The sequence below is a fragment of the Temnothorax americanus genome, unplaced genomic scaffold (assembly GCF_048541705.1).
Source record: "Temnothorax americanus isolate GAGA-0224 unplaced genomic scaffold, ASM4854170v1 Scaffold3, whole genome shotgun sequence".
In the NCBI taxonomy this organism is placed as follows: domain Eukaryota; kingdom Metazoa; phylum Arthropoda; class Insecta; order Hymenoptera; family Formicidae; genus Temnothorax; species Temnothorax americanus.
In genome coordinates, this window is record NW_027509442.1 from 2,113,469 (window position 1) to 2,140,012 (window position 26,544).

Consider the following 26,544-nt stretch of genomic DNA (forward strand, 5'->3'; position numbering starts at 1 on the left):
GCCGACCGATTGCGTGTACGGCAGCGTATAGGACCTTTCATACGGTAATCGGATAGTCAGTGTAGGTATACGTGTCTAATCTGCTTGATCGAGTAAAAGAAAACGATTGGTAAACGAAAAATGGGAATGTAATCCTCATAGAAAATCGTCTCTACTTTTTTAAACGATCGTCACGATATTAAAATGCTTAGACGGAGTACTATCTTAAACGAGTCTTAACGATTTGCTCGAATCATCTTACAAAATGTTAACGCTCTTTTTTTCTCCGTTGTAATAATCTTTCTGTGTAGTACTAAGCGATCGTTAAGCTTGCGTATGAAATTATTAATATTCTTCTTGTCTCTCGTTTATTTCGTTTTCTCTCTCTCTTTCTCTCTTTTTTTTTATTGTTCTCTCTCTCTCTCTCTCTCTCTCTCTCTCTTTCTCGCTTTTTCTTGCATACTTCCTCTTCTACAGATATATCTATAACATGTATTCCTTATCCCGATTTTCAGTGATCGTCTTAGGAATATGTTTATTAGGCATAAATGCATTTGCTATCTTCCTCATACGTCACGTAAGGAGTATCACGTAATTACGACATACGTATCACGGAAATAAAAGTTCAATGAAAACATTTGCGCGCGCGCGACCTCGTGTCTCGTCGACGTGGGGAGCACTTCGCATGCGGATTCGAAATGTACGGAGAGACTCGAAAACGAACGCATTTTTTTCCCAGTACAGTGTAACCGAATGCATTTGTACGCGCATTTGTAACTTCTTCGAAAGACGAGCACTATCTTCCTTCCTTTCATTTTTTTCCCCGCTCTGATTGCCCTGTAACGTGCTAAGGGGACGCTGTGTAAAGTAAAACGTCGATATTATATGCCGCCGATCGTGGAGTAGTCTCAAGGGACAGCTTCGCCACTGTCTGGTCAATCAAAGACTAGCGGAAATCGAAAGTTACAGAAGTCTTGGGACTCTAAGGCCGAGTGTGACCAACACAGCATTTTTTCCGACGCCTTCGCTATTGCACTCGTTACCCCGGCCATAGTGTCGACCACTCACTTGGTCTGATTGCTCTGCTGCTCCAGCTGCGGTGTCATGCCAATCGGCGTGCCGTTACTTAGATTCAGGGCAGCCGGACTTTTACGGGCGAGTTTTGACCTATGACAACATATCAAGCATTCTATTCATCGTTCCCATACTTTGTGTATCTCAGATAATGCATATATATATATATATATATATATAGTTATGTTATAGAATTTTAATTCATATTAAAGTAAACGGGGTGAGATAAATTCATGCTATTGTACATGCCTAATTTGACCAGCTAGGAGAGGATTAATCGCATACAGCCAGTCGTAGACCTCCTTATCCCCTAAAGTTTGCAGCAAGTATCCCCTGTGCTTGGTGACGACGCTACATAGACAGATATTTCATTACATACCATATAATTACGTATCCACTTCCTTATTCGCGAACAATTTACCTGAAGGTATTCGGCACTTTCACCATGGCCAGTTGATCTTCGGAGTATTCAACTTGAGCCGTAGCTAAATTAATTAATGCCCTTTCAACCGGATCTTTCTCCTCACGGAAAATGAGAACGTACGGTCGGCGGACAGCCTGAAGCGATAAAGAAGAAACGTGTAGTATTAAAAGATATTTTTACATTCTCTCTTCTTTTTTCAAGTGCAAACGTACCACCCAGCGTTTCTTCCAGCCGTTGGTCTTGTGCTCGAGAACGTTCAAGTAGCCCTTCCGCGCGATGACCGGACTAATACGTATTTCCTCCACCTCCGGCACGTACAGCACCAGGTTCTCCTTCGACGGCGAAGATGATCCGAGCGGCGGGGGCGCGACAGTGCAGGTCTGATTAGCCGACTCGCTCGCCAATATACTCTCCTGAAGCTCTTGCAGTCTAGCCCTCTCCGGTGAGCTCAACCTAAGGAGGCACGACTTAGACCTGCTCCGTATTATTATACCAGCAGCCTGCAAGTAACACTCCAGCATAACCCCGACCACGAGCCAATCATGCTGGCGGTTGTCTTGGCAAGACGAGACACTCGAGTCTCGAATGCCACACGTTGAAACGAACGAATGCGGAAGCAGATGATTTCTCGGAAGCTGAATTGATTTGAGAAAGCGCGATAATCTGTGTCGAGCTGAGCTAAAAAAAATGCGTGAATCGACCGCCGCTTCACACGGCGAGTAAAAATGAGATCGAATACCGTTTTGATTTATCAAATCGCTTCAAAGCTCACTCGGTGTCTTCATCCACGTCTCATTTACTTATAGCGTGTATCAGACTGTAGCAAAATTGTACACGTGTATCGAGAAGATACTCGGCAACGAATAAACCGAGCATTTTGAACTGTCGGATATTGAAATTGTTCTTTTTTTTAGAAAGGAATGTAATAATACGACGAAGCAAAGCATGGACAACCGCTACTAGCAGGAGCACTCAGAGGCATGCAAGGAGGGTTACCTGCTCTAACAAATCGCTAGCTCTCGCATATACTGACTCTTGAGATGAGGACGATATGACCGAGGACATCATAGACGCGGATAGATCGGTTATGGTGTCTTCCCCGGGCGAAACATCGGTAAGCATAATCGGCTCCTTGCTCGGGATTCTTCCCTGGATGAGTTTAATGTACTTGGTCGCTAATTCGCGCTCCTTTTCAGTCATCTCCCAGGGTTCGTAAACGTCTTTACTCGTCGAACGTTTCAGCTTCACCGGGCTGGCGTGTGGCTCGTTCGTAGCCTTCGCCACCATATTACACACATCCTGGTACCAGATTAGAATTGTTATACAATTCTATGTCACTATGAATTAATATACATATAATTCTGGGTCATATTTAATGATGCAAGATACACAGGTACCTTTTCGCTCTTTGTAAAATCGTGCAGAGGTTTATTGCAGAACGGTACTTTGTCAATGCCGAGCTTCTCTCGTAACAACAATGTGTGCCGCACTCTCTCCACTTCCTCCAGCCTCGTCAACTTCTCGAGCTCCCATTGATGATCAAATATCAGACTGTCTCCGCGCGGTCTCCATCCGTGAAGATTCTCCTCGCCCCTGACGTACGTGGAACTCGTGTCCAAAACGCGACGTTGACGTCTTTGAACTCCTGTAAATAAATAGGGAGGGAAAAGGAAGGGGTATCGAGAAAGAGGAAAACGCCAAAAGTGTGAGTAAATGTAAAACAATTATTCTTTACGTAAAATAATAATTAAAGAAATGTTTTACTGAAAGATAGTGTAGTGGATCAATATTGTGCTTTTTTATATTAAGATAAATATTTTAAAGTTGGAATAACTAATAATTATCATACTATAATTTGAAAATAATCGAATTATATTTAACCATTACTTCTTCTTTCAAATTAAGAACGATACTGATTGTTTTAGTTTCAAGACTTGAGAAAAGTCATTAAAAAGATATATCTGAAATATATATTTGAGACATATCTTTTATATGTAGATAAAAGATATAAGTTATGTCACACAGAGCGAATGACAATAGTCTGAAAAGTGAGACTTTATTCTGTCTGAATGTGATATCAAGTGAAACACGGGACTACGCTATGGTTAGACATAACAAACCTGGGCTACCTGCTTCCGAAGAACGACGCAGCACCAATTCGTAGACGCCGCTGAGTCGATTCGCTTCCTGATTGCGATATGTGCCGCTGAACAGGTGCTTAAGTGAGCGTGGCCCGACTCTTGCATCTCTTCCGTAGATGATCATGCTCAGATCTTTCGTGATAATTGCAGGTCTTCCACAATTCTCCAGCTAAGACCGATACAAATGAGCGTAAGCTCCCCCCTGAGATGTTCCAGCAAACAATTCAAATATTTAATACGTACCTCGAGATACGCAGAGATGGTCATAAAGATTTGCTCTCCGTAAGACGTGACTCGATTGAGCAGAGCCGAGTTGTGGAGGGAGCTGTCCCAGGCCGCTTCGAATCTGAACATGGTTCGATCGTCGCCGGGAATCTCGAGATACTCGCCGGGGAACAGACCCAGCGAAAGCACAGACGAGTCGTTGTCCTCTTCCTCGGGTTCCGGGGTGTTCCGAATGCGGCCGACCACGAGCTCGCGCACGTCCTTCCATCTCAATTCGGAAGCCGGCTCGTGCACAATGGTGATTCGTATACGCCGTTGTATGCCCTGATGGAGCAAGAACAATCCACGACACGGCAGATCGTCGCTGTGGTCCACCACCGACGGCACGTATTCGCCGTTCGGTGCCAACTCGCAGATCTCAAACCATACTAGCACGTCGTATTTGGCGTGCACATGCGACGTGCTAGGAGACGGCAAGACGCTTCCAAATTTCGACGAACGGACTGGCTGGCTGATCGGTATGGATGGCGGAAGCATCCTCTTCGGTGGCTGTCGTACGCTGCTATGTGAATACAAATGTGTTTATAAAATATTCTTGAGTAAAGTCCAACGGAACTAGCGTTTACGATTAACACTCACTATTCCAGTTTCGCGTCCTTGTGCAACGGATGTTGCTGATAATGACCGAACACTTCGAAGACGATGGGTTGAGTCTTCAGATATTCCAAGAAGGATTTGGTAACCGTCACTGTAATCTGTATATCAATTGAGAGATATTATATTGATTAGCAGGATCTAACTTTTAACAAAACTTTTACGCGAGACTCTATAGAACAGAGTTTCTTTAAACTTACATTCTGCACGTGATAAAATCCGGGTGGATTACCCTTGCCGGTGTTCTTTACCGGTTCCGTCGAGAAAGCTTCGTCATGTCGATGCAGGAAACTGCGCAAATAATTACGTTGCAGATCACACAGCACAGTAAAACGAGCCGAAGCAGATAGACACGTTTGCACTTACTTGAACTGACAGAAAATGTCAGCGTATTCCGTGGAGATACCCATAGCTTGTAAGACCGTTACCCTGAAAGTGAATTCCGCACCGGGTTGCAAGTGATCCGGCAGCTCTTCCTCCTTCATGTCGCTCGAGACCGAGCTGTCGCCCTTGCCGCTGTCGGCATCTCCCATGTCGTCCTCGTCCTTCATGTCCTTCTGATTGATCTCGTTGTGTCCTTCGACCACGCGCTCCTCGTGCAGCATGATCTGCCGATTCTTTTCCAAAGTCTGAGCCAGAAGCGAGCTGCGTTTGTTGTGTTTGTGCCCGCCGAACAAGTCATCCTCGAAGGAGATTCGCGCTGATTGTCTAACGCCACTTGAGTATTCACTGTTTTCCTCTTCTGGAAAAAGGGTTCGTTATGTACATCTTATATAATACGCGACAGACGCGAAATGTGGGCACATGGCTACGGATTACGTACCAACTACGGCCTGTACGGCGACTCGCAAGTAACCCTTGACGTCGCCCTTTTCGTTCACGATGGCTACCTTGTGGATTAGCGGCACCGGGTACATGAGGTTGCTCAGATACACGAAAGCTCTAAAAAATTTGACATATAGAACCAGATTAGGATAATAATCGAAAGTGAAAGGAGAAGAAGGGAGGGACCGAGGATAGGTCGTGGCGTTGCATCCGAATTATGCTTGTTTACCTGCCGACCATGCGGAACCACGGAAATCGGTCATAAAACGGATCACCTCCTGTGATGGATTCGATATTGAAATCCGGAGACGTAGGTGAGAGCTCGGCCTCGTTGTGATACATCTCGCGCATCAACTCCAGCCTTTGCCTGGAAAGCAGACGAGACTATCGTTTACTACTATTTTCGTGTGGCAAAAGGTAATGCGAATGTAATCGTAAATCGTGTGTTAGATCGTTGAAATGTGTTTAATTCATCCAAAATTTCTTCAGTCAGATTTCTTCGGTATGACACATTCAATTACATTGGCCTTATCACACATGTATTTTATCAAATTATTTTATCATTATTACATCCCCAATTATGTGTAATACTAGTAATACTCGCACGGTGGCGAGTTCAAACGACTTTTTTCATTGAAAAATTTTGTTTTCACAACATACCGCTTGCTCATTATAATATCTAATTAATAAAAAATATTAAAATAGTAATAAATAATATAATATATTTGTTACAGATATGGAATTTCGAGTCTTCCCTTTACGTGTTTAGTGCTTTTTTCTTTTTACCGCTTTCTTGATCGAACTGTATTGGTCAGAGCTGTACGTGCATGACAAAGTTGGAAAGCGAGATAGTGAGGACACGAGCTCAGCAGGAGATAATTAGAAGATGTGTCAGTGTTGAGACAGACGTGCATAGAATGCCGACGAGACGCTTTTCTTCACATTCAGACAGCATAGAGATGTTTTCACAGCAGCAGAAGCAGTGCTGCGTAAACGATGGCGTAAACTTTTGGCGAGGGGAGCTCGTACTCATTCGATCCGGTTCGCGTTCTTTGCGTTACGAATCAAAAGAAACCATGCAGATTCACCGGTAAATTTTGCGAGCTTAAAGTGCAAAGCCTGGTTTCGCTTGTATCCGCGCCGGAGAGGGCACGGCATTGCCATTTCCATTACCGAGAAAGCCTCTCAAGACAGAAAGAGCAAAAAACGACAAAAACGGCACGGCGGTAAAAAACGACTTTTGCGACAGCGACAAGGGAATTCTTCGAGGCCGAGGGCGTTTAAAAGCGTATTACATGGCGATAAGAGGAGAGCCTCGCGCGTTCGAGCACCAACCTCGAAGGCAAAAGATTTGCGAGCGAGAACTTCGGATTAGAGTAGACTGTAAGGCATTGGAAAATATCCTCTTTGGCCTCCGGAGTGCTGGGGCTCGAGTCCTCGTTGTACACGTGTCGCATCAGCTCCAAGCGCTGTCTACAAGTCAATCATGTATTACTTCGCGTGAGTGAGGCCGTGCGATCCCTTCAGCCCGATCTCCGCCCGAGTCTTAACTCTATCTTACGTAAGCTGCGATTTTGCTCTCGCTCAATTAAAAGAAAAGATCCGCTAACTATAAAAAATTCAACTCATACGATTTCTAGCATCTTGCAATGCGTAGCGCGCGCAGAATTTTTCATCTCGCGATTCCGTGAATATTATTTTAAAAACTTGTTTAATCCTCGTGTTACTTTCGACTTTCGGGCCGATAATCTTCAATTTTCATTGAGCACGCCAAAAATGCGTTCGTGCGACAGTAACAAAATAAAAAAGAAATTATCGAACGTTGCATGAAAAAAGATCTTAGTTTAGTTCGTAATGATGAAGAATTGAAGTATCATTGTAGAGCATGCTACAAGGTGGATGTATAAGTTTGATGATTTGTAAAAAATGCGATTATATTAATAATTAGTTACAAAATTACTCCGCAGAGTATTGTCAATTTCCAAATTGACGATTCATTGTGACAAAATTATTTTTCAGAGACAGAGTATATTTCATCTGTACCAGCACGAAAGCTCTGTTAATTAAACAAGCGTCATAAAAAAAATACAAAATGGAGCAATGAAGCAAACCTTAGCTTGTCCAACGTCCAGTAATGCGTAGCACCATTTTTCGTATCTTGAACCTCAACGGCAACAATCGTGCGCGGGAACGGTCTTTCATCCTCCTCTTCTTCGTCCATAATGGGTAAAAGATCCGCAGGTAGAGGTGAATAAAGAGTGTCCGTGAGTAAGGTAAATTGGAATTGAACCTAGAAAAGAAAATCAATACGATAAAGCCCATTGTACAACGGGAATACTTTTTCCTTGGTATTTTTATTTAATATAATTAACAAATACACCATTTTTCAACTCTCTCTGTGCGATATTAATTCCATAAAGGACTATCATTACACTCGAAAAAGTACATACGCGGATAAACATAATTCATGTCGCGTTATTCACATTAAAAAAGATTCAGAGTTCATATTCAAAAGTATTACAGGAACATGGTGCAGAGGTAAATGCAAGTGAAAGAAACACCGTGCCAGAAACTTTTCGTCATATATATCCGCGACTGTACCTTCTTTTTTAGTTCAACGGATATAGCATTAGCCTCTTTAAGGAATATCGCGTTGCCCCAAAGATCGTCCCGTAAACTCGTGAATTGATGATATTTCCACTTGCGAAAGGCCCAAGCGGCCAGTTGAAACTCTCTCTCCGTCCAGTTGCTCTCTGCGTCAAACAATGGGTTGACTGAAATGCAAGCCATTACCAGGCAAAACAGTCAGAGAAGCCAAGCGTTCGATGAAATAATGCCGATTACTTCGTTAAGTGTATTTCAAATGTGCTATGTTCTATCGACAAGATAATTAGATCTTGGTATCATGCAGTAAACTCTCGATGGTGATGAAAGATATTTGTAAATCTGAAGGAGTTACGTGAAAGATAAGGTGGGATGCCCAATCGATCGGGCATAGCTTCACCAAATTATATTGGGATTCGGAAGCGGCATGTTTTTCCACACTTACCGAAAATATCTTCCTCGATGTTGTTGAAGTCCTCCGGCGTATAACTGCTATACATGGACATTGTCATACTTTGTTCCTCCACTTGCCTCTGTAGCGCGTCTATCCGTGCTTCGTAGCTCTATTTGCAGAAACGATCGATCATTATAATTAAACAACGAATAAAAAAGAGATGATGTGTGCATTCGTATTATACATACCTTTCGCTGCTCTTCAAACAGTTGATCAGCTTCTTCCTTCTCTTTACGGAACTGTTCCTCCAGTACGAGCAATCTCTTCTCCATTTCAACCTTTAGATCGATACCCTGCTTTTCTAATAGCTCGACCTGCGCGAAATTCCAATCCGCTAATGGTTCGTTATTGCCGGGAGTTTCCGCCGGGGATCCATTCGCTATCCGTTCGCGTACTGTATGATTAAACATAGATATTTTATTCATATATTTCAGTAAATCTCTCTGCAATTCGTTGACAAATAAATAAGAATACTGCATACCTTGATCTGGGTGGTTAAATCGGAAAACATGGCTTTTTCCCAGGATGACACGGGAGCCGGTTGTTAGGATAAGTGGCTCGGTTACCTCGCGACCATTGACGTAAATCAAGGCTCCGTTTTTCGGTATAAGAGTTATAATTCCCTCGTGGTTCTCGAAAACGCAGTGCTCCCTAAGTATGTGCGGGCCACACAACTGGATATCCTGGGGCACGTGCGCCTCGGCGCTACCGATGCGCGTGAATCCGTCCTTGATGTAATAGATCAGACACTCCGACATGAGAGGATCCTCGTTTAGATTCACTAAATGCGGTGTCTTCTTAGGAGAGAAGACACCGACCGTAACGCCATCCTCTTTCACGGCGACCCCCATTTCAGCGAATACTGCCTCGCGTTGCAGGCGGATCGATTCGGTTCGCTTCAGCTTCTCCTCCCATGTTTCATTCAATTCTATAAAAACGGAAATAGAATAAAATAAATACGGTACGACGAGGACGTTTGTTAATTTCTACGCTGCGTATCCATAATTGATCATTATCAACGAGGTAAGAATAGCAAAAGCTACATCGGAATAATCCTAGTTCGCGGGATTATGTACCTGCGATTAATTTTTCGGACGCTTGCAATTGTTCTACCGCCTCTTCGGCAATAGTGGATGTGGTATGAGAAGAAATCCTCGAACGAGTCTCCTTGGTGTCCTCCTCGTTCCGCTTGTTCGTTCTGATAATTTCGTCCCCTGTAAAATGAAGCTTGTAAAGGATCGGGAAAACGCGTTTCTGATATTTAAAATGGCAAGCCTGCATGTCAGAGTCGGTATCGTGAGTCGTATAAACATCGAAAGCCATAATTAAAGCGGTGGCGTAGATGAAAAGAAGTATATTCCAGAAGCTGTAGAGTTTGTATTGTTGCTACATACTCATTCTAAAAAATGTAGAAACGCAACTAGTAGACTGATAATATTTTTCAACGAAACACCGGCATGAGCTGATGAGTACAAGCATGGTCTAATAATCGCATGTCAGATATCTATTATATGCACTTTCAAGTATGAATTCGATTGACTTGGCATCCTCATTGTCATATTTCTCTTTTCCATAAACGCAACATTTTACTTTCGAGACACATTCTTGCTCTTACAAAGGAAAGCGTAATCAATCTATTAATTTAGATTTACTTGAATTTTGGGAATTGTCAGAAGAGGAATTGTATCGAACGTGAGAGAAAAAGGGAGCGCAATCGATAGGCATTAACAGGACAAATACATACAGTAAATGATAAAACTCGCGAAGCAAACGTACAAAAATTAAGAAAATTGACATATACAATACTAACAAGTATTATGCGCTTAGCGATGAAATAAGAGCGCATAAACAAATAAAAACAAATGTCTACGAAAAGGGCACAAGAGATGCCTCTCTTGGCTGTAATTCTTTGCTTGCAATGCATTTTTTTTTTTTTTACTTACTAGGTTCTTTCTTTTCGTATGTAACTTTGCCATCTGGCCCTACGTCGAGCGCAAGGGAAATAAAAAAAATACTATGTGAATGGATTGCCTGTCGCGAGCTGTGCAATTGCAATTAATTTATAGCAGCCAAGAGTTCACGTTTATGACTTGTTGTAATTCCCTCTGAATAATTTCTATTATAATCTATACGATTATTACTATTGTACTAATCGACAATTGGTATAATAGACAAAGTGAGTTACGATATTATGAGACGATAGCACTTGAATATTTTACATGTTCCGTGAATTTAATTAAACAATTTTAATTTGAGGATTTAATCATTATTCAATCTAGCATTATATTCAGACTGTCCTCGTCCGTATGTGCTTTCTACGACAAAAAGTCCTCTAATCCGATTTTATATAACGATTTCTAATAATTTTCTAAAAATTAACATCCTTAATTTACCTTCTTGTACGTCGATGCCCTCCTGCTTCAGAAGCTCCCGCAGTTTCTGTATCTCCTCCTTGAGTTCTCTGATAAGTCTGGCATTTGCGTCCTCATTGACCACGGCTTTGCAAACGATTTGTTTCGCTCTGTCCGCATATCTGTGAATAAAACGTTAGTCTTTTAAATCTGAGCAATTAAACGTTAATTAATTAACTAATTAATTCGTTGAAGAGTTAGTTCGGAAAATATATAGCGAGTAATAAATCTTACCGTAAGGTTGAAAGCGTCTCATCGTAATTGATGTCGGCAGGACTAACTGCCGCGATCATAGCAGTTTTCGAGTTTCCGCCCAAGTTCTCTCGCAACAACCATGTTAAAACGGAGTCTCTGTACGGTATAAAATCGGCTTTCTTCTTCTTTTTCGTCGCCTATGGAGAAACAAAAATTTACAGAGAACGATTATATATTATACAGTTAAACTCTATAATCAAATAGATATCACGCGCAATACTTATTGTAATTAATTATTATTTAAATTATAATATTAGTTTTGATAAACTTACCGCCTGATAATCCAAAGTAGCAAACAAGTAGAATAACAACGTGAATACTAGATAAATTTAGTACTTAATGTAGCTCGTAGATTTTAGCAAAATACGATACTTACAATTTCGGCCAGGGCACTGATAACTTTTCCGAGAGTCGTCAAACTCTTGTTAATGTTGGCTCCTTCTTTCAATCGTGTCCCTTTCGCACCCGTCGAATCAGCTCTCTCGGATCCGGCCAGATCGACCAGCGATATTTTACTAACTTTTTCCGTCATCAAACCAGTAGCACTATCCTGTTGCTGCTGCGTAAAGAATATCGTGAAAACTGCGTGCGATCTGCTAGACGTTTCGTTCATGTTGGTTGCTGCGACAGTCCTAGAATGTACAATAACGCGTATTGTACAGCATGCTATAAAAATATTTTTTTTTTGCAAATGGTTACTGCGCGTAAACCAACCTGGCTTTGTTACCCTCGTCTATGAGATCGTGAATGTCTTCGTACGACAATACGGCTAGCTTGGAAAGATCTTCGACATAGGGTCCGTAGAGAGGGTGTTCCCTTACTCGAAGATTTCCTCTGTTTTTCGGATTTAACAGATCGCGTACCCTTTCGCAATATATTTCCATATAACTCACTTCTACCGAATACTTCAATCGCTCATTAGACGTATAGCTGATTTTGCTAAACAGATCCTTGCAAATCTGTGGTATTATTCCCTCCTGCCCTTCTTCCTGCTTGCCCATCATGGTGTAAGATTTACCGGCGCCAGTTTGCCCGTATGCAAATATGCAAACGTTATAGCCTGTGTTACGAAGTACAATAAAGAGTTATTATTCCATGTCTAGCAGTGAAATCTCTCTCTCTCTCTCTCTCTCTCTCTCTCTCTCTCTCTCTCTCTCTCTTCTCTCTCTCTCTCTCTCTCTCTCTCTCTCTCTCTCTCTCTCTCTCTCTCTCTCTCTCTCTCTCTCTCTCTCAATACAAGTTAATCAAATTTTACTTTAAAAAGTAATGATACGGTTTTCAAAAATTTATCTAAGAATTAAAGTTAGTGTCGTTAATAACATGTGATTATTTATAATTATTTGTCACACAAAAAACTATTGTATCCTTCACATCATCTTTCCCTGAGTTTTTTCAAATTGTTTTTTTTTTTTTACAAATTGTTAGAGCAGACACTTTTTATCCATCTGTTAATTAATATCTACCTTCGAAAGCATGTTCCAACATTTCTTCACCGATATCCTTGTAAACCATAAGCTGAGTTGAGTAGTTGTCATCATTTGGCTGCAATAATTTGGGAAATTATTTTTTAAATTTAGCAGCAACTAAACATAACGGTATTAATAATTCCTATATTGGAGAAAAATACACTTACATCCATAGAAAAGTAGGAATAATCATAGTTAAAGCTCTTGACCGCTTCTTTGCTTCCTGGTGTAGCTTTCGGATTCACTATGGCTATATAACAGCAAAAGTAGGGAATCAAATGTGTGATAGATAAGTAATTATTTTACGAGTCGCTCGACTTTTAAAGCTGCGAGTTAGAAGTAGTACTTACAAGTAGTACTCCCCGTCATTTCTATGATACATTGTGCCTGACGACTGATCTCGCGGTAGTTGAAGGGCCGTACCCTCACCGCCACCTTAACCGACGACATTTTCTCTATTTCTTTCCCTCTTCTTCCCTTTTTAACTTAACGTCGGATCAAGCCAGCTGGCGGTGCTGGCGATAATTTTCTCTCTCGTTCGTCTCTCTGCAACGAAATAACGTCTCGTTAATTACGCCGCTATTGAATTGATAGAATTAATTTATGTTTAACATCGCTTATTGCAAGTACTCGGTGAAGAAAAAAACTGCTAGGAAACCGCTCTATAGTCTTTACATCTAAGAATATATCTCAGTTATTAATATACTATTCCGATAACATTTTTCCACGGAGGTGAATAAGAAAAGAACAAAAACGTTGCGCGCATATATTTTTTCACGCGGAGTTAGTCGTTGACATAAACTACTGAAATTAGACATATCATTTTACAGATTTATTTAAGGATTATATAAGATTTACATGTGCTTTTATTAAATTAAAAATGCACAGTATATTTTTTCGTGCACGGAATACCTTTCACGCGCGGGATCGTTAGTCGTTGACATGAATCACTGAAACCAGACAGGTCACTTTACAACAGACTTTTTAATGATTATATAAAATTCACATATGCTTTTATTAGATTTAAAATACGCATAGTATATTCGCGTAAGCAGAGTATTTTTCAAGTATCGTTAATCGTTGATATAAACTACAGAAACCAGATTAGATCATTTGACCCAGACTTATTCTTAGGGATCATATAAGATTCACACGTGCTTTTATTACATTTAAAATGTGTAGTATATTTTTTTCGTGCGCGGAATTATTTTCACGCGAGTTTCGTTAATCGTTGATATGAACCACTGAAACAAGATAAATCATTTTCTATCCAACTCATTCATAGGGATCATACAAGATTCAAATATGTTTTATTAAATTTTTAATAGCATTGTTTTGTTAAATTTTATTAAATTAATGTGTGTTTAAAATACACGGTGTATTTTTGCGTGCACAAACCATTTATTGCGAAAGTGTCCGTTAATCGTTGACATAAAATACTGAAACCAGACCGGTCACTTTGCATCAGACTTAATTCTTAAGGATCATGTAAGATTTACATGTGCTTTTATTAAATTTAAAAGTATATATTTTTTTCGTGCGCGGAATATTTTTCACGCGAGTATCGTTAATCGTTGATATAAACCACTGAAAACACATAGATTATTTTACATCAGACTAATTTTCAAGGATCATATCAGATTCAGCTTTTATTAATAATAAATTTGAATTTAAATTACGCTTCGTACAATCCAAATTTATGCAAATGTGCTGCTTAATGTCATTAGACACGACAGACTTCTATCCGCGATCAAGTGGAAATTGCTCGAGCAATTCCGTGCAATAATAATCGGCCGGTCGAATGTGATAACGACACTTACACATTTACAAGCGTCATCGAGGAATATTAGTGCGGGCCATTGATCCGTCCAGAAATACGTGGATTATCGGGTAAAGGAAGAATGATTAATTAGTACCGTGACCGATCTATATTTGTAGGAAACTGCGGGGAAATCACATTCTTGCGAGAGATGAGATATTCATTTTGAATGATTGGCGAGCGTTTGGACGGAATAAACGAATTCGTCGACGAAAAAAAGGAACAGAGTGTTTCAGATATTCGATTATTCAGCTCCCGATCGAATCCCACGATATCGAGTTATGTCGAAAAAAATTTACTATTTAATTCGTACACAAAGAATCGATTTAATTTTCTACGAATATTCACGAACCAATATTGTTAATGAAAATGACGGATGTCGTATGTTACGAACGTAAATACTGACGTCATTATTACGCCGATGTGTAGAGTGTGAGGTAGGTAAGTAATACATTTATGCCTGATCTATACAATAGCTGTAGTAAGCTGTAGTAAGCCTCAAGCCGTAAGAAATTGACCACGTACAGGCGAATGTGAGGAGAATACTCGATTGTGCGTGGTCAATTTCTTACATCTTGAGGCTTATTACAGCTTACTACAGCTATTGTAGATCGGGCATTATGCATTGCCACCGAAAAATTGTGCGCGTATGCATAGATCGATAATTGGAATAAATACAATGCGTATTAATATGGTTACACACGGATAGTGTTAGTATATTATAATAATATTGGAATAAATGCAATGTATCAACATGTTACAAACGAAAATGTTAGTATATTAATACGTGGCATAGCCGCATAGCATATACGAATAGGTATATACGTTAGCATTAACGTACCACATATGTATTAATATTGTCAAAGTGCGAAAAGGAATTTCATGTACTTTAAATGTACTTAAAATTTGTTCATTTAATTTGTTTACTTCACATATTTGTCCACTTAAAATATTTGTTCATCTTAAATTTGTTCATTTAAAATTACTTCATTTTCCGTGTATTATTTAAAAAGCATTATCTCTCTGTCTGTAAGTTTGACGGATGATAATCAATTACCAATGCGCTCGCTGAAAGTACGAAGGAATCGAACGTGAAGGCTTGGAAATGCATAATGTAAATGTACGCGTGTAAATGAGTCATCGGGAATCGTGACGTCTTACGTGAAAAAACGCATGAATGCGTAATGGAGTCCAGCCGACGCTAACGAGACGGGAGGAGCTTCTCAATATACAGTACTTGCGCGATTCAGGGAGGGACCACCTAATTATAAATTTATCCCCGCTTGTGTAAGAGAGCATAGGGAAGAGAATTGTATTTGCTTCTCAATAAGTATTCATTATTGTTCAGAAGGTCATGCGCGCTTTTAATCTCGACTTAATTTAAGATCCGTCGAGGAAGATTATTCATGAATAATGGAAAATGAGATAACGAAAGAATTAGGAGGAAAAGGAGGAAAGAATAGAATAGTTACGAAACGAAAGAACGGAAGAATTAGAAAGGGTAACGAAATAACGGAAAAAGGTCTCTCCGCGAAACGGATATCTCGATTAGTCGTCGCTGTAACAGGAAACGAAATAATATATGTATATCACGTAAAATAGTTTATTTGTTGATTATTGCAAAACGTATTCCTCTCGTCAAATTAATCCGTAATTAACTTTACAAACGCATTAATACGTTGACTGCCATGATGGTCACTGCTGAACGGCGCTATCAAATTTTTTTTTAAAACGTTCGTAAATAAAAAATAAACATTTAATACAATTTTGAACGGCGTAAATAGCCGGACGACAAAAGTGTAAAGTAAAAAGCGTGCTATTCAACAATAATATAATTTTTATTTTCATTAATCATTAATCATTTGTGCAATATTTTGTCGTTATATGTTCACGAAAATTGTATTGTGGCAAATGTACAAAACTCGCTGGGCATTTACAACGTGTTAACACTGCGCGGACAAATTATTAAATTATTTTACGTGATATATACCTATTGTTTCTTTTCCTTTTAGCGATGAATAATATCGTGGGCTTTTTAAGACACAGTCGATTTTTCATTTGTAATTCCTACGGGAATGAGGAAAAAACAATTGCAACAGTCCGGTCTATGTGAGTACAGAAATCAATCATTTTGAAGCCTAAAAAACACGGTGTCCGCAGTGTTAAGAATACTGGGATAAGAATCGAAAGAGCTTCGAACTCCAGCCTGCGGCAGCGTCTGATGCCATTTCTCGAGGGTGTTCGGTGCGTAAAACACGCGGAGGGCCGCCCAAAAGGCCACGACCTGCGAGAGCCTCGAGGGAGTCGAAGAGGACCGATCAACGTCGTCGGGTTTCCGGAAAAAGAAACGCCGCTCTTCCCTTCCGCGACGAGAGGCCGTTCCCGTAATCGACGTGCAAAACATTATCGCGGTAAAGCGGCGTGATCGATACGACGGCGTATCCGAGTGTAGTTCGCCGGAGGAAGGTCCGGAAGGGGCGTGAGGCGGGGAACACGGCGGGCACGGTGTGTATATGTGGATTTTTACGATCGATCGTCTCTCCACGCTCGGAGGATATACGACGTCGCACGGACGTCAGGCCTTACCTCTTCTCAGACGGCTCGAACGGAAAGAAAGCGCTCGGAGAGGAGGGAAGTCAAGCGGAGGTGCCAAAGGGAGAAGACCGAGGATGTCTCGCGACGAGGAACTTCCTTTCCCTTTCGCGCGAAGGAGAGGAGAAATGACGCGCGAGCGAGCGGCGAGACGAGACCAGGGACTCTCCTCTGCAGAGAGATTCGCGACGGCACTCGCGAAAACGATACTTCACGTACACGACGGCGTTCTCCAGCACTCTAACGTCACTACGTCGGCCATCCGCTGAACGATCCGCGACCCGCGAGAACCACGTAGGCGGACATTATAGCGCGTGTACACCCGCGCGCACGCATACGAGTTACGAGCCACCCTGCACTACCCGCTGTCTGCCGTCCGCCGAGCGGACGTTCGGCTTCGCCACCCCCGTTGCAACACCACCCCCGAGTCGTGGCGAGTGCTGACGACGGTACGCTGCGGGCGCCTGCGTGTTGCTTCGTCCGTCGTCGTCGTCGTCGTCCTCGTCGTCGTCGTCGTCGGGAACGCGAAGTCGCGCGCGTCCGGGGTAGGGATGCTTAAGTTTAGTAGAGTACCGCTGCTTTCCTATACCTCTTCGGTATCGAACCGACGCAGGTATCAGAGGCGCCTTCCCTGTGGCCTGTGACGATCGAGAGGCTTGAAATTTCTGTCGTATATAATTAATCAGTTCGTTCCGAGCGCGACGATATTTTCCTTTTTAATGTTGACATTTATCGCAATTGTAAAATAAATTATATGACACTGAATTGAAGCGCTTTATATTATTTTCCGCATTTTAAATTCGAATGAATTTACTTCTTTGCGCTATGATTGTCTAATCTCAAGATTGTAAAATATTTAATTTCCGATGGACTTCTACATCCTCTCCTACTCGTATCTTCTTCAATTAATTATTGTAAATTATTGTTATTCATATTATGGACCTTCCGTATATTTTGGAAAAGCTACGGTGAACGAAAAACAGTCCACGCGTGTCAATTACGTCGTCTCTCGTTCCTGTTTTATATCTTCATTAAATTTGCATAATAATATGAAAAGTTTTACCCTCCATAGAATGTTTTTTGTCGCCCGTGTTTAATACTCGCGAATGAATAAAAATACCCTGTACCCTATTAAATTAAAGCATCCCCAGTCGCAACCCCATGTCTCGGGTTACCGTGCCACATTTTATCCGCCACCGGGGGAGGGGGTGGGTGCCGTGGCACGCGCGCGAGCGCCTCGTAGGCGGCTTCTGCAAAAGGGGTTGTAATGTTTGTTCTGCCACTGTGCGAGCTCATGATTTCCTCGCTGAATAGCTCGGGGTATACGAAACACAAGGGTCGCGTAGGCGGTCGCAAATATCTTCCACAACCACAAAGTGAATCGACCCGGCTAAAGGCGAGAAACCGGAAAAAGCTATTTAAAGCGTGGTTGCATGGCGAAATTAAGTTTGCCAATCTTATGTAGCGTTCGTTACTTTACTAGGATTGCCCATCCCCTTTTCCCCTACAGCAAACTGATACTTTCGAGTTACGCGTATGTGCCATGGAAGCAGAGGGGGTGGCCTTAATGTCCCACAGGTGTACATTTATCTAGTTTACGCCAATGAATAACAGATATCTCAGGGAGATTATCGCGCTTCTCGTATAAGCCACCTGTATGTACGTATATAATAATGAAGAGTCATTTAAACTCCCAGCCCATTTTATAGTTAGAACGGCACGCTGCAATTTTGATAACGGGCCGGACTATACGCATTCGAGGCACTGACAACAAACAAGGTTAATGAATTTTTCCATACATTAGATTGCATCTACGCCATTATACTTTTGTTGAAGTTACGCGAGCGTTACTTCTGTATAGTAACTTACGATAATTCCTTCGCGTAAACGAGATTTTGTAGTAACTTACGATACGTTACTCCGCGTAAACGAGTGAATTATCGTAAGTTACTATACAGAAGTAACGCTCGCGTAAACATAGTAATTAATTCTCTAATAGCAAGGAAAGGAGGACCATGCGTATATCGGACTCTGTTTTGAAGTAATGGCAGATTCCAAATTGGATGCTGATAAATTAATGACGAATTGAAGCATGTGTTTATTAAAAAGCTTATTCGTTAAATCAGTCGGACGTCGTGCAAAATAAAGATAAAAGCGAAGATATACTTATTGTTTAACAACGATAATATATTTAGTCCACTCAAAATGCGTACTTTCAATAAATTAAGCAAGTGCTATTCCGGGTTTTGTTTTTATCACTATTTTAAAACCGCAACGAGAGAGAGAGAGAGAGAGAGAGAGAGAGAGAAAGAGAGAGAGATGGTATCGTTATTCGCGAGGCAAAGTCGATAATGACGCGTTTTTACTTGGTACAATTAATAAATGTTTAACACGCGTTAACGTTCACTAAAATTTTTACGTGACCCGCTTTGAATGACAGACGTCATGTATTATAAGCTGAAAAGGGCAACGGGAAGATGAATTAAGTCTGATTTATAAACAACTCTGAAATAATTAAATAAATCTAATTATAAAAGGGCCATTTACGGGGCTGGCTTTATTAATCACTTTCAGATTGTACAGGTGATATAAAAAAGAATTCTAATTAATTTCAACTGTGCCTTAATTTCCTTAATGAATATTGGTGAACCACGTTCGGCGGAAAATATAATTTTTAAGTTACGTCGCTATAATTTATGTATAAGTTATGTCGCGCATCGAATATTCCACAAATATCGCGAGCTTTTTAATTTGTATACAAATAATTTGTATAAATTGTTTCAAACAAATCCAGAAGCCCAAAGAACGCTAGAAAAATGTCAACAGGTAATTAGTATTTTAGACTTTTTCAATACGTCCTTTAGATATGTGTCTGTATCGTTATTGTCTGGTCGCATATCCCGCAATGTGAGGCAATTTTCCATGTTGTCATACGGATACACTTACACCCGTTTGCGTACGAGAAACATCGGTTATTATCTTCTAGCTTTTACAACGGCCGTGCAACATTGTACACGCCTTTAAAAGATATTAAGCGTAGATACAGAAGCGTTCTAAATACGGGTCTTTGTGAAAAAGTCGGACAGTGATTGATTCGATTATCGCGGATATATGCGGAGTCGTATAATAGTCCATCCTATCCACCCTACCACCTGAAGATCAATCATCGTGGTTAATCTCTCGTTAATCTCGGCAATTAGAGATTGGATCTCGGAGATTGGGTACCGAAAATTTCGGTAAGAATTGTTCTCGAACGATTATATCGTTCGAAACGTTTCGCGCTCGGAAAGTCACTTAGGAAGATCTTGAAACGGTGCGCACGCAAATCGGATGTTACATCCGTGGGAAAATCTTGGGGAAAATCTTTAAACGACCTTCGCATTGACTCGTTATTTGTTGAAGGTGAAGGGGTGGAGAGAGGCCGATCCTTACGGTCACCCTCATACTCCGATGAAGCTGCGTGGAGAAGTAATTCCTGTATATATATATATGTATATATATACGGGAGACATATTCTCGTCGGGCATATTTTATAATTACGGTCGCCCTAAGGCGGGGATCAATTATACCGTTACCCCTAATTAGAGCTGTCTCAAGCACCTCTTATATATCAGATTAAAGTTTCAGTTCGTTACCTATCGTAATCCTTCATTTGCGACAGCGGTTCTCACGATACCCGAGAGGAGAACCACGTTATCGTGGCCAGAACGAATTTCCGAAGATCGATCGTCCAGGAAAACTGGACGAACGTGACGTTGCATGTAAAGGATATAGGAAGAGTTTATTCGGGAACACAAAAATTTAGTCCTGACCGAGAATAGCGTTTCCTCCTAAATCGATCGTATACATCATAGCGGTCGTGTTTCTCTGTCTTATTATTATTATATTTATTCAGGAATTTCATATATCTATTCGAAAGAGGCCCTTGCGACGAAATTACGAAATTAGAAAGAAACGAGATTAGAGGACGAGAAAGTACTTAATGTGAAATTCGAATGCACGTCCGGCAATCTCGCGCCTCGAAGTTACATGAAGCTCGAAGGTATGCCGGGCCTTCGATGTCGCTTCACCCTCACCCGTGAATTTCAACCATGTCCTCGCGCGTAAGTCACCCCGCGGCATTCCCGCGGCAGATCTCATTTCGCGAAATGAAGGAATTCTTTGGAGGTCACCCTCCCGCCCCGCGTGTATGTGCGCGCACGCGTCCACGGAAGTTTATATGGCGTGGTGGGTTCGCCGATGTGTGCGCAATCCGGCCATCAAGGCTGGGCGGATGAGTCGTGCTGGGAGACGCGCTGAAGCCCGTTAATTGACCGTCAGTTAGACGGTTCATCTCCGTGCGAGAGTCAACGCGAATTGTACGTCATCCCTGCGTGTTCTTTCAGGGCATTTCGGGCACGGGTTATTGCGTCCCCGCAACACTTGGGCTCTTATTCCTTTCTACGGACACGGACCTTTCAGGCGGTGTAGCATCAGAGGGTGGTGGCACGCTCGCGCACGTGTACCCTCACACGCATATATCAACTATACATATACGAACATTTATATATATATATATATATATATATATATATATATATATATATATATGTATATATATATATTTATAAATATATATAGGGTACAAGGTGCGCGCGTCGATCGACAACACGGTGGTGGTCCAGGGCCGTGTCTGGCCGCTTTCTCGGTTTATGGACCAATCGCGTCCCGTCTAAGGGGAGAGGGAGAAAATCAATAGCTCGCGGGGGCAAACCGGGTGACGTCAGCCTGCAACCCGACGATCGACCGATGCGACGCAGGCGGCGCCGGCCAATTTTCACGGAGCAATCAATAAGTAAAGATACCCACGAACGACATCGCCGACGGTACCGCGCGCGCGTACACACAATACGGGGGCCCCCCCCCCCCCACACACACAGTCACGCACACACACGAGGCCCCCCCGATGCCCACTTATTTCTTCGACGTCGACGTCGATTAAGCATACAAAAATCATCCCCTTTTCGCGCGCGGCCACGCCGACGCGCCGTCACCCCCCTCCCCTCCTTCGGGATTACTTTAACATGTAACACGTCCGCGCGTGCGAGCAGGACGCGACGCCGACGTGTTGTTTCCAAGAACGAAATTTCGGATTATATAGAAGATTCAGCGAGCCGAGTCAACGTCTCCTTGTTAGCGCACGCTTGCCCCCCCCCCACCCGTAAAATAAGGGTATTGAATGAGGATGGACGGAGATATATTATACGTATATGTACGCGAATGAGTCAGCTGCTTTCCCACTTCGTTCCTTCCACCACATATTCCTTGAACTTTGGATTTTTCATCGAAAAGAATTTTTATTCGACGTCGTATCTGTTTCTTGGTCTCATCCAGAATTCGTCGAAAATTCGCGAACGAAGAACATAAATTTCGTTACCCGTCTCTACATCCGAATATCTTTATTCGCGAGATCTAATTTTTTAATCGCATAACATTTATTTATGGAATGAAATAACGAGCTCTTCTTGGAGCGTGCGACTTTACAAAATGAGTTCTTATCGATTCGTTTCGACCCACCTAAAGTAGTTAAAAGTATATAATGTATGTACACAATACACGCGGGACCGTTTAATACCTTAAATACGTGAATTTAGCCGCTTATCGAAGCATGTTGAAAATGTATATTATACGCTTCGATACATGCATAAATTCACGTTAATAACTCCGCGTGTATGTACACACACACGTGTATTTCTATATATACACATCGACCTATACGTATGTAATAATGTAACGATTCCCGAAGAGAACAAATTTTTTAGCCGTTTTTAAAGCGAGTTAATCGAATGACCAATATTTTATGGCGGAGGGTGTTCATAAATTGGAGCGATGAAAGTTTTAGCAAGCGTCGTTTTGTCTAATTCGAAGTGAGCTCGGCTTTTGATCATATAATTGGATGTTATTCACTTTCGCAACTTTTGTATTTTTAATAACGCGTCAAATAAATATCTTATGAAAAACTTTTTCCCGCGATATATATCTCGTTAAAAGTCGATTTAAAATGTACACCGAAAATGTGCCTTTACTATTTATTCACTCATGTTTTTCAGACTTATGATTCAAAGTTCGTTTACATTTCTGTTCTATATTGATATTTTTATTAAGAAAAAATCATGAATTTAATAAATAATTCATGGTTGAAGAGAAACGTCAGTTTCGTATTACTGATATGAGATATTACATAAAACATTTTTACTCCTCCGTCTCCAAACGACAGAATATATATAGTCGTTTCCATATTCGTTCTCCTTTCATTGATGTACCTTCGCGGTGTTTATCTTGAATTATTGATTAATTATATTTCAGGGAATTTTTAGCATCGACTTTTTCCCAGTTTATAAGGCTCGATTGAAACCGGCAATAAATAAATAAATAAATAAAAGTCTCTCGCGAGAATCGCGCTATTTGGAGAGCAAATCGGCGAACGTTCCCATCGCCGTTACGCGCAGCTCAGAAATTATGTCATCAAATTAGCGGTCAACAAATTAGCAGTCACGATATTCGAAACGTTGGCGTTGATCACTACTGACCTACCCTACCCAAAGTCCTCGCACTTCGCGTTTATGTCGGCGAAACGTTACCTTACGGTTCGTCGTAACCTTCGAACCCTTCAATCCCCTTCGTGCACCGCCCACCCTTGTGTTCCACGAGTGAAATCGTTATCCCTATGCCATTTCGCTTCAGTCAATCCGGGGAGTACTCTCTCTCTCTCTCTATGACGATCTGTGACGGGCGGGTCGAGGCACGACGAGAATGACGTGATAGATTGATCGCGAATTGATGTCAACGAGATTTTCAAATGAATTTGAAGTTCAGATTTTTTTTTCCATTTAAAATTCAGATTTTCTATCTCGATAGAGACGTCAAAGTGCTACTTAGTTTTTTAAATCGTATATAGATTGAATTGGAAATAAACGCACTTTTCAAGTTTAAGGGAGAAACCACTGTGACGGCAAAGGAAAAAGATGCTATTTTTCGTGATTTTTTTCGCGTAAAATAATAAATTTAATAAAATTGGTTTTTTATTTCTTTAAAAAACATAAATTGAATATATTGTAAAAGAAATCGTTAAAAAATATAAATATTTGCGCCATCAGCATGTTTCCCCCCTTAACGAAAGGGCCTGAACGAAAAAGATAAGACATTATCTTTATACATTAACTATATAGAAAGAACAGTTTTCAAACATAGAAATTACGAATCGTAATTCGAGTGTGCGCACATTCAACGCGCGCGCTCGGCTGTTCGATATTTTCCAACGTCTGGTCTGGAAAAACAATTAAAATGTAATCGAATCTCTGTGAATAATCGATTACCCCTCGAAATTTCGCAATTATTCTATTCATTAAATCAGAAAGTTTGATTCAAAACCCATTGCGAGAATATAATGAAAAATATGCGCTGAAAAGAGCGCAGGTTGTTGCCCTCGAATTTTTATTCCAAGATTATCTCCTACGTGTAGATATGGAGAGACGAGAAAAAACTTAATATTACTAACCTGCAAACAATAAATTGCATGTTTTTAATGTATAATTACATATAATGTTAAATGTATTTTTTTTTTAGAATTTCCTTCTAGCATAAAAAGATTTTATCCATCGAGATAAATGACAAAAACGTCAATAATTTTATAAAAAGCGGTCAGTCAGATGACGGACGTGGGGAGGGAACAAAACTGATGAGAAATCCTATACAATATGACATTAACCAGGACTTCGTTTTTTCAATTTCTCGTAAATGTCTCGCATTATCCGATAAAAATAATATAATGGCCCTTTCTCGGCCCTTTAATTCTCTTCCTTTTCCACGTTCATTCCATCTCGATTGTCGACCACGCCACGTCGACGCGCAAAATATCTCAGATATGCGAATAATTAAAAAAATAAAGCACAAGAAGCGCAAATAAAAATATCCGTCCCGAGTACATAACTGCGCGTCAATAGATAACAGATTTATCGCCGAGTCGTACATTTAAATATATCTCTCGTTGAGATATATATGTATCTCGAGTATTTCAACCCTTACGTTTCAACCCCTGATGCAACGCGCGCGAGTGGCTCGGAAACACTCGAGAAAGTGCACGAGAGAACCCATGCAGGGGCCGATCGACCACCTTCCGACCAGCTTTTAGTCGCAAAGTCGCAAGTGCGACACGGCTCGCTTGGCAAGGAGAAATTTGCTTGATCCGAGATAACCGGTACAAAATACGAAATACTGTTTCACGCGTTTCCGACTTGCCGAGAATTTTAATTCGCGCGAATTCGTTCGATCGGAGACGACGGAGACCTCGATGATCGAGTATAAAGACAAGCCGCGCGCGACACATTTCACGTTCAAATTAAGAAACATAAATCTTTCGTACAGTCTCGAGGAGAGATTCACGCGGATTCGTCTCCGACGTTTGCCCCCGTTTGGAATGAGTTCGGACAAAGGCGAACTCGAGAGAAACACTCGAGACGCCTTTGCGCACACCTATCGATAACGACGTCGGGGTCGGCCGTTTAAATAAATGATCGTCCGTCGCGGCCGCACGATGTTGCACTATGCGAGGCCGTTCGCGCGACGATCCGCGATCGTAGAGACGCGCGATCACGCACTCACGCACGCACGCACGCACGCACGCTCGTTTTCGCGCGCGCGACGAGAGAGAGAAAGACAGAGTGAGAGAGAGAGAGAGAGGATGGGGGGGAGAGGGAGGCGAGAAGTTGGCGCGAGTGGTAGACGCGAACGAGACAAAAGAAAAAGAAAAAAAAAGAGAGAAGAGAGCTCCGGTGTCGAGGCGACTCGCGACTCACCAGATACGAAGAAGGCAGTGACGTGAAAACAGCTGAGGTCCTACGGCCATACTGGCTCCGAGCACCGACGACGACGTCGACGACGATACGGTCCGCGGAAGCGGCGAGAGCGCCGAGCGTGAGCTGAGCACGCTGTGTGCACTGTGCACTGTGCCGTGCGTCGCGACGCCACTCGGTTTGCCCGACTTTATCCGGCGCGGCGGCGGTCCGACGGTCCGACGCCCGCGATCGATTATCGTAGCCCGTGAACGCCTGCCCTCTCGCCTCACGGCCCCACGTCGCTCTTCGCGTCGTCCGCGACGACGAACGTTGCTGCGAACGGGTTCCGTGTGCTCCAGTGTGCTCGTTCGCGCGCGCCTAAGCTTCAACTCGCGACTCGCGACGACCTCGCGGAGGACCTGCGCGTTCTCGCCTCTCGAGAGTCCCGAGCCCGCTCGCTCTTCGTGACGAGAGGATAAAGATCACGATCTCTCGGTCTCGCGCACACGCGCAGATAACGCGTTTTTACTCTCGCTCCGTTTCGCTTCCTGGAAAGCCAGATGAATCATAGCCTGGCGATTCCCCAAGTCCCCAAACATAACCTTGTTTTTCACCGCGGTCAGGTGATTTATCGGAACTCGGCAAGTGTCACTCGGTCACTCCTATATAGACAGACGGGGGCCCGTCTCTCCCACGATCCGTTCGATCTACGAAACACATTGCTGTCTTTGTGGGAATTGTTGTATTGCATTTGTATCCGGTAATCTGGAACGCGCGATAAAAATAAAAAATTTATTAAATAATTTAT

The 26,544-nt window shown here is 41.9% G+C and overlaps 1 protein-coding gene across 15 annotated transcripts; it reads right to left on the reverse strand.

The window, feature by feature from the left end:
- Positions 1–404: 404 nt before the first annotated feature.
- On the reverse strand, positions 405–26,197 carry Unc-104 (kinesin family member unc-104). 15 transcript variants are annotated; one of them, XM_077411609.1, is made up of 29 exons: positions 25,758–26,197; positions 12,863–13,058; positions 12,680–12,762; positions 12,510–12,588; positions 11,761–12,106; positions 11,423–11,678; positions 11,026–11,183; positions 10,774–10,913; positions 10,324–10,362; positions 9,457–9,594; positions 8,862–9,308; positions 8,569–8,774; positions 8,372–8,489; positions 7,924–8,075; positions 7,434–7,612; positions 6,658–6,795; positions 5,552–5,689; positions 5,321–5,439; positions 4,864–5,239; positions 4,698–4,788; positions 4,483–4,598; positions 3,862–4,405; positions 3,598–3,787; positions 2,875–3,122; positions 2,474–2,806; positions 1,690–1,977; positions 1,475–1,611; positions 1,303–1,404; positions 405–1,146 (listed from the first exon to the last, which is right to left on the reverse strand). In XM_077411609.1, exons 2-29 carry the CDS (start codon positions 12,960–12,962, stop codon positions 1,044–1,046), a joined length of 5,364 nt encoding a protein of 1,787 aa, XP_077267735.1. In that variant the 5' UTR covers positions 12,963–13,058; positions 25,758–26,197; the 3' UTR covers positions 405–1,043. The 15 variants fall into 15 exon arrangements, with proteins under 15 accessions (XP_077267735.1, XP_077267732.1, XP_077267733.1 ...); XM_077411606.1 differs by having other exon boundaries at positions 7,924–8,096; XM_077411607.1 differs by having other exon boundaries at positions 4,864–5,236; positions 7,924–8,096; positions 25,758–26,196.
- Positions 26,198–26,544: the final 347 nt, after the last annotated feature.

Excerpts from the sequence above, each read along its gene's own strand:
- Unc-104 (XM_077411603.1), bottom strand. The coding sequence starts at position 12,962 with ATGTCGTCGGTTAAGGTGGCGGTGAGGGTACGGCCCTTCAACTACCGC. Across the intron at positions 12,763-12,862 it reads AATGACGGGGAGTACTACTT|CCATAGTGAATCCGAAAGCT; the intron begins GTAAGTACTACT and ends GCTGTTATATAG. Across the intron at positions 3,123-3,597 it reads TTCGGAAGCAGGTAGCCCAG|GAGTTCAAAGACGTCAACGT; the intron begins GTTTGTTATGTC and ends ATTTATTTACAG.